We start from the raw sequence: 15,435 nt of genomic DNA on the forward strand, positions 1-15,435 counted from the left end.
AAAAAGCGGCAGTTCAGAGAGCAAAATTTATTTAATAACACTGAATAGTCGCTTCTTTAATTATATTAATTTTATTATTTATGCATTAATATATATATATATATATATATATATGTATATATATATATATATATATATATATATATATATATATATATATATATTCATGTGTTTGTATTTATATATAAATAATAAATATACACAGTACACACTCATATATTATGTAAACAAAACTTTTATTTTGTGTGTGTATACATATATATATAGAAGCCATTTATACATAGTCAATGTTATACACCTCTGGGTTTATTTTATTTTTTAATAAAGAAACACTATTTTGATAGTCATATTTGACAATATTGTCATATCTCCAAAAATCTCCAGATTCAGTATATTAAAATGAAAGGAGCAAAACTGCTAATTTGTTCATATGCATAGATAATTACCATCTTCCCAACAAAACAAAACAAAAAAACAATACAAATTGTAGCTGGAAGAGGCACACAGCAGTTTGTTTAATGTTCTTTCCATCTGGTTAGGTCAGATCCGTATGGTGTAGGAGTCAGAATGAGTGACATATCGAACCCAACGTTGTGACAGTCCTGTCTGAGTTGGAGAGAGCCGGAGGAAGCGGATCTGAAGGCCAGTGCAGGTTTGTTTGGGCAGTTCAAATGACATACTGACAGGGCCGACCTCCAGTAAAGAGGCGGAGCTTAGACCAGGAACATCCACCTGTGGTACAGAATTGACCTCATCAGTGATGGATCACGTAAATTGTGTCAAGTCAAATGACCATATAATAACATCACCTTGAACAGAGCTGACAACTGTGCTCCTCCTGGGAAACGTGGGATCTCCCAGAGCAGGGCTTTGTTCTTCGGCTGCAGTTCAGCGGTCTGGTCAGGACTACTGAGCTCCTGAGACATACTGTAGTGGATTGAGAGGGGTTACAGGGGTTATAGATGGTCCACAAGACTAAATAACACTAATAACCATGCTGTTAAATAAAATCTGACCTTGTAGAGCCTTTTGGCACAGGAACAGTGATGGAAACATTAAGAGCCGTACTGCAGCCAAAATAAAGAACAACAGTTGTAATGGAACCGTGTACTCATATTGACAAATCTTTTGATGCATCATGACATTTTAAATACTATGCAATACTGACCTTTTAGGTGGAAGATCACATCTAAGCTTGAGGAAAATCAACACCCTGCAAAGAAAGATTTATTCAAATAAAAATCCATGAGAGGATGAGCATTACAGTGATTTTTCACGGTTAAGAGGTGTTTATGCATTTTGATAAAGCTACCAATATTAACTAAATAGAGCAATTTATTATCAATAATAAACAATTATTCCATTCTGAAGTTCAATCGGTGTCGCTCATGTTGCCTTTAATGTCCAGCTCTATAAAGAAATGAACTGAATTTAAATTAAATATATATTAATTTGAAACAGAATTTTACTTAACATTTATTTCATTTAAAAATGGACAATTCCACTTTAAAAAGATTTTAATTAATTTAAAGTTATGTTTAAATTTCAAGTATATAAGGATTCTTCTCAACCTGTGTATGTGTGTGTTTTTCAAGAAAGCAACCAAACATTAGCAGTGTTTATTTTTCTGTCTTTTATATTCATTCATTCAGTCATTTATAATCATTTATTTAAATATTCCACTTAAAACAATTTAATAATCATTAACCATTTATATACTAATTTTACCGATTCATTCATTGATCTGTTATATTATATAATATACCTATATTATATAATCACAATCTAACAAATGATTAGATCGCATGTTATGTGTTTTGCATAAAAATGTCAAAACCCATAGATAAGTTTACAGACCTGTTTACATAATCCTTCTCTACAGAGGGGAATAACTGAAACGGAGGTGCACACGGCAGCTCATCACATAGCTGATACTGCATCACTGTTTGCTGAAGAAAAAACAACTACATCAACTATCCATTCAGAAATTATTCTGAAGTGCATTTCTGAGCGTGTCTCAGCAAGTTACCTCTCCTTGGCTCGGACAAACTTTCAGGATTCTGAAAGTATCAAATTCATCCAATTTGACAGCCTGATGGAATCTGCATTCATCTACACGCACAGCTGAACTATAGCCTGAAGAATAGAAGGAAACAGACTTAATCACAGCTGTAATTAAACATACACAGTCTCTCGAGAAACATCTGTATTGATCAGTGTTGCATACTCAACCTTTTAGCTCGGACTTTCCAATACTGAGCTCTTCATTCAGTCCAATCCGCATCTCTACAGGATGAGCAGAAGAAATATACAATCATAAAAGGAAAGATCATTTCACAGTCTGCATTAACATGGACTGCAAAATGCAGCCAACTCACCTGAACAGGTCGGGAGAAAACATTTTATTCTTATCTCTCCCTGAATATCTGCTTTCATTAAAACTCCCTTAAAAGAAGAGTAGCATGTAAAAGATGTAAGCAATTAGGAGTTTTAGTTCAAAACATGGTTCTTTTGAGTTGTACTCACCTTGGAGCCAATAACCACAGACAGCCTTTCTATCACATCCACAAAGATCTCATTCTTTCCACCCTACAGCCAGAGAGAAGGACAATTCATAATCATTTCTGAGATCATCAAACATAACTGAAGAATCTAAGACAACGCACCTGCTCTCCTCGACTGGACATTATAGGACGACTGGCTGCAACACTAGGGGCCACTTTACTCTGCTGTGTCTCAGCTCCAAACTACAAAATATGAAAATTGTAAAGTCTATACTTATCATTAATATTCATTTGGGTGATTCTCAACCAGGGGGCCAGGACTCACTAGGGGGCAACAACACACTTCCAAAGGGGGCCACAAAATTGTTTACAATTACTTAAAATAACACAAAATAAGATTTGTTTTAAGCTATTAGTTTTAAGAACTGTTGTAAACTACAACAACAATTTCAGCTGCTTTGACCTAGAACTATATTTATTGCTTTAATTTGTTAAAGAAAACACACACACACACACACGCACACGCACACACACACACACACACACACACACACACACACATATATATATATATATATATATATATATATATATATATTAAGAACGAGATTTCTCCTGATCTCGGGCAATTTAATTATAAATGTAATTTCTAGACTAAGTAAAGTCATGGCAATTAATAAAATTATTTATATATATATATATCTATCTATATATATCTATATATATATATATCTATATATATATATCTATAGATATATATATATGAAATTATACACTTGCATAGATTTTCTCAAGCTTTAAAATATTTAATTGGGTAGAAATTGCCATTTGTGTGCAATAATAATCTGAAAATATGAAATCAAATCAAATGTATAATAATCAAAAGTCAAAGTGAAAATCATAAAGCACTTATAAAGCACATATTTTATTTACTTATACTTATTGTACACATTATTTATTATATTGCCACTTCTAGTTTGTAAATAAAAGCAAATAAATGGAAAGATTGAAAATCAGCAGCTTTGTCATTAGAGCAGAAAATATCGGAAATATCTAGACTTTCAGATATTGAAATATTCACATAACTTTGAAAAGTGGTGAAGTCACTTGACTTGGAGTGAAAATGATTGAGAACCACTGCTTTAAACGTAAAATCAACTATTATAATGCAGACCACAGCTGTCTGTTTGTTAAACAAAAAACGTTAATAAATTTATAAATATGTTTAATAAGTAAAGAAAAAAAGATTACTTACCAATCCAACATTACTTAGATCAAAAAGACTGAAGGGTTTGGATGAAACAGCTTCTGTCTGGATGAAGTTTTTCAGGATGTCAGTTGAGGTCGTCTGTATGTAGCCAAAGTCCTGGAGATCAGAAACACAGAGGTAGAGTATAAACAGTTGTGTGCTTTTAAGACTTATGTGTTTGATGTGACAATAAAAAGAAACAGAAAGAACATTTACCACCATCTCATCCAGCAGCTCATAAATCAGAGCGAAATTCATCCGCACTGATTTCTCTGACAAACTGCCGCAGTAGTCCTTCGTAAGAGCGGCTAATCTGTGAGACATACAACTGCTGCTTATTACAACGACATCTACACAGATAATACACAGCTGTAATATTATTAAAATAAAATATGACATTACTGATAATATTAAGATTTGTTAACCTGTTGAGGAACTCAATTATGGTGAAGGGGGACGGGTTTGTGTTGGTGGACGCCACCCAGTAAAGCCCTCCCTGCCTTATGTGGATGAAATTAAGACCTTTGTGTGACTGCAACAAGATCAACAAGTGTAAACATAAGCCAAATAATGCACTGGAAAATTATTACCATATAACAATTAAAAGCCAGGCATAAGATCACCCAAAAATGCTTATTTTACCATGACAACCGGAGGCTGATTACCACTAAGAGCTGTGACCATCTCATAGAAGACATTGATGGCGTCTTTACTTTCCTCTCCTCGGACTGACACGCAGAGTTAAGAAAACTAATGAGCAAAATGTATACAGATTTATGTCATATGAGTCCAAAACGAACTAAAGGCAGGGCTTCATTATTATGTTATCTTTATACCAACCATACATATATAAACAAATAACATCTCACTATTAGATTAGTAAGCCAGTTGTAAGGATACAGTCTTTATATATGAGATGATCTCCCTTTGATGACAAGATGAAAATTTGACTGATCATTTTCTTCAGCACACACGATTGGCTTTCGTGTTATTAAAAATCAGTCTGCTTCCTATCCGCCGTCATTTGTATTCTGCAAACTGACAAAAGAAACCCGTTTAGCTGCTCAAATGTTTCAGTATTTCTATGGTCCCCGACCGTGAAGTAAACAGCCGGTTTGTTCTTCTTCACGAGCACTCACGCATTTACCGTGACGTTTCCTGCCATCTACTGAGCTGGAATATGAACTGCTCCTCGGCGACTACACCAAAACATTACACACCAAGGTACACATGTATTTAAAGTATGGTGTAACACGTGCGAATCGAACTTGTATACATATATGTATATTGATTTATTCGTGTGGAAGTAATAACAAAGACCGGTTGTCTTTAACAAACACTGATCGTAGCAGAATGACTGCACTGAAGGGTGAATATGGTTAAAATATATACTGTTAGGCTATACTGCAGTTAAGTCGATGAAAACTAATAGATCTAATATTTCACTTTTAACTGATACTGTTGAATGTAAATAATAAACAAATAACAGAACAAGTCCTCTTAAGAATCCTGTTTGTAACGTTTGTGTTTGTGACGTTTAGCGTATCAGTGGTGGTCAGTAACGGAGTAACTTTACTAACTGTACTTAAGTACATTTTTCAAGTATCTGTACTTTACTGGAGTAGTTTTATTTTGAGTAACTTTTACTTTACTACATTACAAAGCATAAGATCGTACTTTTTACTACATTTCATAAAACATATCGTTACTCCTATAATATATCACGTGCTCCGACCATGACTCCAACACGCTGAAGCGGTGTCAGATTCAAGAACGGACCGATTCTTTTAATAATCCTTTTTAAAGCGGTTCGCAAATCGCACCAAACGATTCATCACGAATTAGAATTATCCGATTGCAGCTTTCTTTTAGGATTGCAGCTGTTCTAGAGTCGACAACTCACTGATTCAAATGAACCGTTTTGTGCGAGTCTCCAGTGAACTGAATTCACAAGAAAGAACCGGGAGATCTTGTGAGCGCGCACGTCTGATGCAGTTAAAAGTAAGTTATTAATGTCGAAATTTAGGATTAATTATTCTTACTGAAAATCATATTTAGGTCAAAACTGTCAGTTGTTTGGGAACTAAAAATGCTGTAAAGGGTGATCTGTTTAAGCCCACTGAAATGCTTGATTGCAGACGATGCAGACACATCATCAGTGTCTCTATGTTTTAGGTAAAAATAAAAGAAACATTAAAATTACACAGATTAAATAAAATAACTCATGCACGTTCAATTCCCCGCCGCCGTAATGTTAACAGTATTATTAAAATGCTACGCCTGCCCTATGTGACGTATCGTTACTGTTTTTATATTGTTTATCAACAGTATACATTTTTATACAGTTTGGATTATCTAGCCGATTAGACAAATATGAATGTTTATTCATAACAATACTGAAAATAAGTAAATATTGTTAGCTGAGCTAACTGTCTAGCTAACAAACTTGCTGGTGCCAAGATTAACGTTAGATTAGATTCAACTGTATTGTCATTGCACATGTAAGGTAAGTTACAACATGGCAACGAAATGCAGTTAGCATCTAACCTGAAGTGCAATAAACAGTAAGTGCAGAATATACAAGGTCTACAATATGTACAATAAATATACAGATAAGGCAGTATTATGGATATCATTTACAAGTTTTAAATAATATCAGCAAGCATGATATACAGTTAGGTGTACTATGAACATACGCTTTTACATAATCCATCTGTATAGTATGTACACTATAGGCAGAAACTATGAACATATTAAAATAATTTACACTAGTGCAGTGGACTGTATGTGCATAGAAAATATTTCAGTGTTCAAATGGATTACTTGGTGTTTCTGGATGAACAGACAGTGCAAGTAATAACAAGCTTGCTGTTTTTTGCTTGTTGTAAATAAATAAATAAATCAGATGTAGTGATGAGGAGGGGTGAGGAGTCTGTGTGTGTGGTGTGGGGGGTGTCAGAGACAGAGTTCAGCGAGGAGACTGTTCCTGGATCTGCTGGTACTTGTCCGGAGGCTCCTGAAGTGCCTTCCAGATGGCAGAAGGTTAAACAGTCCGTGGTCAGGGTGAGAGGAGTCATTGAGAATGCTGCGAGCTCGACGTAGACAGTGTTTTCTCTGGATGTCCTCAATAGCAGGAAGTGGTGTCCCTGTGATGAGTTGGGAAGTTTTTACCACCCTCTGCAGTGCCTTGCAGTCAGCAACTGAGCAGATCCCATACCAGACTGTGATACAACTGGTCAGGATGCTCTTGACTGCACACCGGTAGAAGTTCACCAGGATGGCTGAAGACAGCTGGTTCTTCTTGACCAGGCTGGAGGTGTTTGTGGTCCATGACAGGTCCTCCGAGATGGTGGTCCCCAGGGACTTGAAGCTGGAGACATGTTCAACAACCATCCAGTTAATGTAGATGGGGTCGTGCATGCTTCCTTTCTTCTTCCTCAAGTCCACAATGAGCTCCTTTGTCTTACTGGTGTTAAGGAGCAGGTTATTGTCAGCGCACCATGCGGCCAGATGCTGTACCTCTTGCCTGTAGGCAGTCTCATCGTTGTCTCTGATGAGGCCAATAACCGTGGTGTCATTTGCAAATTTAATGATGGAGGTGAATCCATGCACAGGCTTGCAGTCGTGGGTGTAGAGGGAGTAAAGGAATGAGGTAATTTTTTTAAATAAAGTCCTAATATTTTTATTCAACCACCTAGATAGACTACATCTGGGGGAAAGATGTGATGTTCAGAACATGGTTACTAAAGTAATTATCAAAATGGGAGGTGATGCCCTCTGACAAGGGGCAGACAAGGTTTGAGAACACATCTGACAGAACCGGTTCTTCACTCGTGAACGAGTCATTATCTGGCTCGGCTCGGTGTTCATCTTCAGTTCTCTCTCCACAGCAGTTCAGTCAGTGTACTGTTTGAGTAAATGAATTACTCCGGGATATTGGTTTGTTTTAGCTCAGAGGGAGTGTCAGACACATTACAAAAAAGTTAACAGCTTAAGTCATTTGTGGATTAATGCATATTGGAGATGCAAACCATTTAAAATGATTCAGTTCGATTTGGTGAACTGGTTCGAAAAGATCCGGTTACATCGAATGATTCGTTCGCAAACCGGATATGACAAACTGCTTTGTTTTGAACTCTCTCTCACAACAGACACGGAAGAGAAGACAATGATGAATAAAGTCATAGTTTTTGCTATTTTTGGACCCAAATGTATTTTCGATTCTTCAAAATATTCGAACTGACCCTCTGATGTCACATGGCAGGGAACTACACTAACCTTTTCCACTGGTGGCCCTTGCGCGAATAACTTTTTCCGTTACTGGTGTAAAACAAGATTTGGTCACACAAATTGTTTAAGTTTTTTTGTGGCAAGTATGCCACTCTGGATAATAATGAAACTGTATTGCATACAGATGTGCTTTTTATTTTACTTGCCATCTTTTAAACCACATGTCTTCTTGTTTTATTTCTTACAGTACACACAGTGCATTGCTCCGTCTTAGTACCTTAACTCAGAACCGTAGCAGTGGGCCCTGTTTAAAATGGTTTAATATTTACTGTATGTCCGTTCTATTTATTTATTTGTGCTATTTACACAATGTTTACTTTTTTTTTTTGTTTGTTTTTTAAGTTTGTAGGTGTCCAGAAATAGCACTGCACAGTCTTCACTGTAAAAAAAATAAATAAAAAAAAATACACAGTCAAACCAAAATGTATTCAGACACCTTCAAGATTGCTCACACTATTAAGTTTATTCTCTATAGATTAGAAATTGGTAATAAAAAAATGACAAGAACTCGAAGTAAAACTGTGTCAGAACAAATTCCTCTTGATAATGTCAGATAACTATTGTAGAAAGATATGTAATGGAATCAACCAAACTTCCGACAACTGTCAGTATGACAATATTTACACAACTATCCATACTTTGTTGGTTACAAAGCAAGCTATGCTTAATTTTGTTCAGTCTGTGGTCTTTTTTATCAATATCACTGGTAATCTACAGTATGAAGAATGTTGGGGTATATTATTTCATAGTCCGCTGTATTTTGCCATACTCCCTTACATAAATGAAATAGTGTCCTGCAGCCATCAGTAAAACAATATAATTAATTATATCCGATTTTTGGTTTGACTGTGGATAAATTCTTGTTAAAACTACAAGGTAATTCAGTCAAGAGCTGTGAGTGATTTACTTTCAGTTTCTTGGATTAACATTAAAGACACTGACAGCAGATTTAGTAAATTAGATGCGGTCACTTTAAAGGGGGGGGTGAAATGCTCGTTTTCACTCAATATCCTGTTAATCTTGAGTACCTATAGAGTAGTACTGCATCCTTCATAACTCCAAAAAGTCTTTAGTTTTATTATATTCATAAGAGAAAGATAGTCTGTACCAATTTTTCCTGGAAAAACACGACCGGCTGGAGGCGTGACGTGTGGGCGGAGCTAAAGAATCACGAGCGCCAGTAGGCTTTTGCGTTGAGAGCATGTGGAAGCTGTGACATTATCGTGAGGGAAAAACCATCATCCAAAACAAACCATGGCTTACAGTCAGATTCAGCCGTTTATTTATGATCCAGAATCAGATCCCGAGGCTGAAACTGAACGAGAGCAGAAGCAGCAACGACTCGCTCCGAGCGGGACACGAACCGGGGTCTCCGGCATGGGAGGGGACGCACTAACAAGGAGGCAGAGATATTTTAAGCAGTTTTACTCACCGCCTGCGGTTCCAACACACGATCGTGACCCTTTTTCCTTGGGATTGCATCATCCTTAAGAAATAAACGATACACAAATCAGTCGTCAAACTGGGCCTTGTTTGTAAAACAAGCATCTTTGAAATGCAGGGAACAAACAAAAACACTTGCACAACTCCGTTGATGCTCTGTAAAAATAAACTCTATCCACTTGTCCCTTAATGCTGTTTTTTTTGGTAATCTGTGCAGGGTTGTCTTGCCCTGGCAACCAAAAACACACTTCTTTTGTGACTTTTAGCGACGCTCTCGCTCAGATCAGTGAATCGCTCTGATCAGTGAAATGTCTGTGCTCAGCCTCGCTATAAGGGAGCGCGCGCTCTTCCGGCAGAAGTGCCTTAGGACCCATATAAGGAAATTCCGCTCCATCTAACGTCACACAGAGCCATACTCGAAAAAAAACTTTCCCAAACTTGTGACAAACCCGAAGGAGTATTTTGGGAACAAAAATACTCCTTTAAACGTACAACTTAATTTTTGAAACTTTGTCCATGTTTAGCATGGGAATCCAACTCTTTAACGGTGTAAAAAACTCAGTATGCATGAAATAGCATTTCACCCCCCCTTTAAGAGACAATCTACCATTATAATGATACACATCCGATATCTTTCTCAGCTCTTTACTTTCACTTAAGACATAACCACATACTTTTCGAACACACTTTCCAAGACAGGTATTTTTACATATTTAGTATGTATTTGTCTGTACAAAAGCAAGAAGACTTTGAGATGCATGTCTGGGTGCGCCCTGAACACCAGAACACCGCGGTGCTGAATTAAGCTCTTTCGCATCCTTTTCTGTTTGTTTAAACTTCGATTTGTATTTGTTCCTTCAGGTGCAGGAGGAACGTCCTGAAGCATTGCTCGGTTCAGTGTTGCTGTTCGTGAGATACGCCTCTCTCGTGTGCACAGAACAGAGCGCGCGATTAACCAGCTACTTAGTTGAGCTTTCCCACATCGAGGGGCTGAAGCCAACTTGATGTGTTGAATGCTCAAAGCACATTATAAAACATATTTTTAAAATAAAAAATTTCTGTTTTAATAAATGTCATAGCATATTGCCTAAAACATAAGGTAGGTACAAAAATAATCAGTGATACATTTGCGACCTCAAAAAAATTAGGGTCGCAGTGTAATTTCAAAAGGTTGCATATGCGACCATTTTGGTCGCAGTGTAGTTCCCTGGATGGACTACTTTGATGATGTTTTTCTTACTTTTCTGGACATGGACAGTAGACCATACACACAGTTTCAATGGAGGGACTGAGAGCTCTCGGACTGAGTCTAAAATATCTTAAACTGTGTTCTGAAGATAAATGGAGGTCTCACGGGTTTGGAACGACATGAGGGTGAGTTATTAAAATGCCTAAATGTACATATACATTTTACAAGTCTTTGACCTCTAGTTTTAGATTATATATCTCAAATAATAATGAATAATAAATATAAACTCATATATATTACTAAGATATATAAAACATTAGGTATTTGAGACCTTATATTGACTAATGAAATAAATGTTAACAGATCAGAATAATAAGTTAAATTAATTATTAATGTAAAAAACACATCTGTTTTCAGGTGACGTCTGTGCTGTGTCTTTATGGGGCTCTGCACTGCTTAGTTATTCTGCCAGGTATGATTATTTACAAAAGTTTTCTTTAAGAAATCACTATTCAGCTAAACATTTGTTAACTGTTTTTAAAATTTTCACAGTGTCTCAGGCAAAATCCTTGCCAAAAGTCTCCAAAGACAATAAATATATATCTTCCTTTTTCTGTCATATAATTAAGTTTTAAAAGGTTACTCCACCCCAAACTGAAAGTTTAGTCATTAATCACTTAACCCAGATTGCATGTCTGATGGCAGATGGAGTATTCTGACAACGACTTTTCAAACCTTTTTTATGGACCTTGACAGTGTTATTTACTTTGCAGTCTATGAAAGTCTCAAGCCTCCAGGTTTTCATCCAAAATATCTTAAGGGGGGGGGGGGGGGGGGTGAAATGCTCGTTTTCACTCAATATCCTGTTAATCTTGAGTACCTATAGAGTAGTACTGCATCCTTCATAACTCCAAAGAGTCTTTAGTTTTATTATATTCATAAGAGAAAGATAGTCTGTACAGATTTTTCCCGGAAAAAAACGAGCGCCTGGAGGCGTGACATGTGGGTGGAGCTAAAGAATCACGAGCGCGAGTAGGCTTTTGCTTTGAGAGCGTTTGGAAGCTGTGAAATTACCGTGAGGAAAAAAACATCATCCACAGCAAACCATGGCTAACAGTCGGTATAAGCCAAATGTGGTGTCAGTTTATTTAGATATTGGGTGTTGTTTCTTGTTTGTACAGCAGGTGTCGCTCTAATGTTACCTGAGGTCAAAGTTATAAAGGAAGTATCAAACTGCCAAAGGGCAGGGGGGTTTGACCCGGAAGGGCAAAAAGGTTTTGACTGCTTGTGGCGCATAGGCGCTAGAAAACTGATTGTTGACTGTGTGTATATGTATACCGATATGATTTACCATTGAAACTGGATAAATGGATATTTACCTCTGCACGATAAAGCAAATAAAAGAATAATCAGCAACACAACAAAGCCTATATATTCTCAAGACCAAATCCGTAAGGTAACAGAACAACAAGGACACAGCGCGCCAGCCAGGCATAGCCGGGCGAAACTACCCCAGCTGTCAGTATTAGACTGAGCGACTACAGTCAGATTCAGCGTATATTTATGATCCAGAATCAGATCCAGAGGCTGAAATTTAACAAGAGCAGCATCAGCAACGACGTCTCTATGTGGTATGTATTGAAACTGTATATATTTGCATAGCGGTTTTGGAAAATGACAAAGTTCCACTTTATGTCGTCTTTTTTTTTCTTTTAAGCTGTACATGTGGAAAGTTCAGTTTGATGACAACATCGCATGTTGCTTACTTGATGTGCTTACACACCGATTGCTAAGTTAACAACACAGAGATATTTTAAGCAGTTTTACTCACCACCTGCGGTTCCAACACACGATCGTGACCCTTTTTCGTTGGGACTGCATTATCCTTAAGAAATAAACAATATGCAAATCCGGCATCAAACTGGGCCTTGTTTGTAAAACAAGCATCTTCGAAATGCAGGGGAACAAACACAAACACTTGCACAACTCCGTTGATGCTCTGTAAAAATAAACTCCATCCACTGGTCCCTTAATGCTGTTTTTTTTTGGTAATCTGTGCAGGGTTGTCTTGCCCTGGCAACCAAAAACACACTTCTTTTGTGACAATTCGCTCTCGCTCTGATCAGTGAATGTCTCTGCTGTGCTCTGCTATACGGGAGCGCACGCTCTTCCGGCAGAAGTGCCCTTAGGACCCATATAAGGAAATTCCGCTCCATCTAACGTCAGACAGAGCCATACTCGAAAAAAAACTTTCCGAAACTTGTGACAAACCGGAAGGAGTATTTTGGGAACAAAAATACTCCTTCAAATGTACAACTTAATTTTTGAAACTTTGTCCATGTTTAGCATGGGAATCCAACTCTTTAACAGTGTAAAAAACTCAGTATGCATGAAATAGCATTTCACCCCCCCCTTTAAGTGGTGTAGATAGTATTGTTTCACACGACTTGGATTAAACCGCTCAGTTTATATGGATAAGTTTTCTGATGCCTTTATGCTCCTGTTAAATCTTTTGAGTTTTTAAAAGATAGGTAAAATCGTATTGGTTTAGAGCAACAGAATTTGCATTTTTGGGTGAAGTTATTTCCTCAGCAAGCAATACACAGCAGAAATAAAAATAGAACCCAGCCTCCACCCCCTACTTTACCACCTGTCTTCACCCCCTACTTTACTACCTGTCTCCAAGATGGATGTTATGTACCAGCGTAATTTCAAAAGACCCCCAATCATGCCACATATTGTGTACCTTCCCACTTGTGGTATACCTGTACTGTGCGATCCACGTTACCACCCAATCTGCAAACCCATTCCTGTCCAGAAGTCACGCTCTCCACCTGTAATTGCCTCAGAGCCAGTGACGTCTGCTTCTTCTCAACCACCACAAAAATCCACGCCTCCACCAGCCCCTCAACCAATGATTATCAATGGAATAGAGTTTGACTGTGACTGATTGCGTAATCAACAATCCTCCGAGGCCAGTTGAGATGATTGAACCATCACCAGCACTGCCAGTGGAAAAGGTGAAAAAATAATAAATGTGGAACAAAGTAATCCTATATGCCCCAGTTCCAACCTATGACACATTTGACTTCAATCAAGATCCTATCCACCATGCAGCTCCAGCTCCCCGATTTCTCAAAAAAAAAAAAAAGTGAGAAAAAAGTATCTTCATAATTTACTCCGTTCACATTTTCTTATCAAAAGGATGTATAATTTATGGTCACGTAAAAACTAGTTTGGTTTGTTTATCGGATTGATGTTATAGGTTTTTGTTTTTTACAAATTTATCCCAGAAGAAAGTATGTACACTGAACGTCTGTTACAATATGTTGTTTTAAAACGACTGTTTTGGTCATTTATAGAATTTTCTAACTGGCCGCATAAGGTAGCGTGGCCGAGCGGTCTAAGGCGCTGGATTTAGGCTCCAGTCTCTCTGGAGGCGTGGGTTCGAATCCCACCGCTGCCAAATTTGTTTTCTAAATATTTAAAACGGAGAAATTATCACAGCACAAAAACATGCTTTTAAATTTCCGGTTGTATCAAGGCGCACAGAACTTCAGCTTTTATCTTTAGATATGTCTTAAAAATATATAGCTTCAAATTTATAGCTTGCAATTGGTCATGTTTTCACATAATCCTTTAAACAATCATTATTAAGCGCTTAACATAATTTATTGACAGCCGTTCTTGTACAATAATCACTGTTTGCGAATTTTAAAAGGCACCGCTGGGATTCGAACCCAGGATCTCCTGTTTACTAGACAGGCGCTTTAACCAACTAAGCCACGGCGCCAGCAAACACTTTTTAAAAATGTAATTTTTTGGAACACACATAATGATAATTCGTATGAGGGTTTTATCGTAGACAAAAGTAAGATAATAGTCAAGCTTAACTTCCCTCGTACATTTTCTATGGTAGTACTTATCACTACGGATGCAATACATTTGTGGCCAAGGGGGGATTTGAACCTATAATTGTGTGTATTTTACTCGTCCCGCCTCCCTTTAATTTCCTTCGTTCCTAATGGCCAGTCAGCGCTCTACACCTATCGGCGACTGGCCCCCACTTGTTAACGTAGAATGACAACTTCTTGAAAATAATTCGACGAGGATGGGATTCGAACCCACGCGTGCAGAGCACAATGGATTAGCAGTCCATCGCCTTAACCACTCGGCCACCTCGTCTGAAACCAGCAGTTTATAGAAAACAAAATTCTATAATAACCTACAACGATAAACAAAATCTTATTCTCAAAAAAAAGACTTCAGTATACTATAGCTCCCCGGTAGTCTCATAGACAGTAAAAGATTGTCTGCGAGAGCTAATTTGTGAATCACTGAATCATATATGCAACTAATATAACTGCGATACACATGGCGTTTATTTACTTTCCCAAGAACCCATTCATTACCAATGGTAGCGTGGCCGAGCGGTCTAAGGCGCTGGATTAAGGCTCCAGTCTCTTCGGGGGCGTGGGTTCGAATCCCACCGCTGCCAATCACTTTTCCCCTTTATAATAGTACTTTTTGACGTCATGTGTTACAAAGTGTACCGCGAAAGGCACACAATATTAGACACACTATATTTACCTTATATAGTGCTAAAAGTATTATTAAATTGTATTGTCGACACCTCCGCTATTAGGCTTTATTACAATAACACTGCTCCAGAAATCTAAATGTTTTCATATTTCCCATTCCCTTGAACAAGTAAGTTTACGCAGCCTGGGAAGCCCATTCATCCCTTCATAAACCGCCAT

At 37.5% G+C, this 15,435-nt stretch overlaps 1 protein-coding gene, 4 non-coding genes and 1 pseudogene across 6 annotated transcripts; 3 read left to right on the forward strand and 3 right to left on the reverse strand.

Annotated features, from left to right (window-relative positions):
• Positions 1-217: 217 nt before the first annotated feature.
• ap4m1 (adaptor related protein complex 4 subunit mu 1) lies at positions 218-13,526 on the reverse strand. Of its 2 annotated transcripts, XM_026258888.1 has the most exons (16): positions 13,441-13,526; positions 4,654-4,791; positions 4,396-4,481; positions 4,179-4,285; positions 3,970-4,066; positions 3,760-3,870; positions 2,667-2,747; positions 2,527-2,589; positions 2,379-2,445; positions 2,233-2,286; positions 2,030-2,136; positions 1,858-1,949; positions 1,169-1,213; positions 1,017-1,067; positions 810-927; positions 218-732 (listed from the first exon to the last, which is right to left on the reverse strand). In XM_026258888.1, exons 2-16 carry the CDS (start codon positions 4,709-4,711, stop codon positions 541-543), a joined length of 1,329 nt encoding a protein of 442 aa, XP_026114673.1. In that variant the 5' UTR covers positions 4,712-4,791; positions 13,441-13,526; the 3' UTR covers positions 218-540. The 2 variants fall into 2 exon arrangements, with proteins under 2 accessions (XP_026114673.1, XP_026114671.1); XM_026258886.1 differs by lacking the exon at positions 13,441-13,526 and having other exon boundaries at positions 4,654-4,887.
• Positions 10,855-13,830, forward strand: LOC113093080 (proline-rich receptor-like protein kinase PERK8; annotated as a pseudogene).
• A 229-nt stretch (positions 13,831-14,059) lies between these two features.
• Positions 14,060-14,141, forward strand: trnal-uag (transfer RNA leucine (anticodon UAG)). The gene has a single exon. It is a non-coding gene; the product is annotated as a tRNA-Leu (tRNA).
• Positions 14,142-14,394: 253 nt separating this feature from the next.
• trnat-agu (transfer RNA threonine (anticodon AGU)) lies at positions 14,395-14,468 on the reverse strand. The gene has a single exon. It is a non-coding gene; the product is annotated as a tRNA-Thr (tRNA).
• A 310-nt stretch (positions 14,469-14,778) lies between these two features.
• Positions 14,779-14,860, reverse strand: trnas-gcu (transfer RNA serine (anticodon GCU)). Its single transcript has one exon. It is a non-coding gene; the product is annotated as a tRNA-Ser (tRNA).
• Positions 14,861-15,091: 231 nt separating this feature from the next.
• Positions 15,092-15,173, forward strand: trnal-aag (transfer RNA leucine (anticodon AAG)). The gene has a single exon. It is a non-coding gene; the product is annotated as a tRNA-Leu (tRNA).
• The last annotated feature ends 262 nt before the right edge of the window (positions 15,174-15,435 follow it).

Source organism: Carassius auratus, unplaced genomic scaffold (genome assembly GCF_003368295.1).
Source record: "Carassius auratus strain Wakin unplaced genomic scaffold, ASM336829v1 scaf_tig00214857, whole genome shotgun sequence".
Classification (NCBI taxonomy): Eukaryota; Metazoa; Chordata; class Actinopteri; order Cypriniformes; family Cyprinidae; genus Carassius; species Carassius auratus.

Coding starts and splice junctions, on each gene's coding strand:
- ap4m1 (XM_026258888.1), bottom strand. CDS start 4,711: ATGATCAGTCAAATTTTCATCTTGTCATCAAAGGGAGATCATCTCATA. Junction 4,286..4,395: donor ATCAGCCTCCGGTTGTCATG/GTAAAATAAGCA, acceptor ATCTTGTTGCAG/TCACACAAAGGTCTTAATTT. Junction 2,446..2,526: donor CTGTGGTTATTGGCTCCAAG/GTGAGTACAACT, acceptor TCTTCTTTTAAG/GGAGTTTTAATGAAAGCAGA.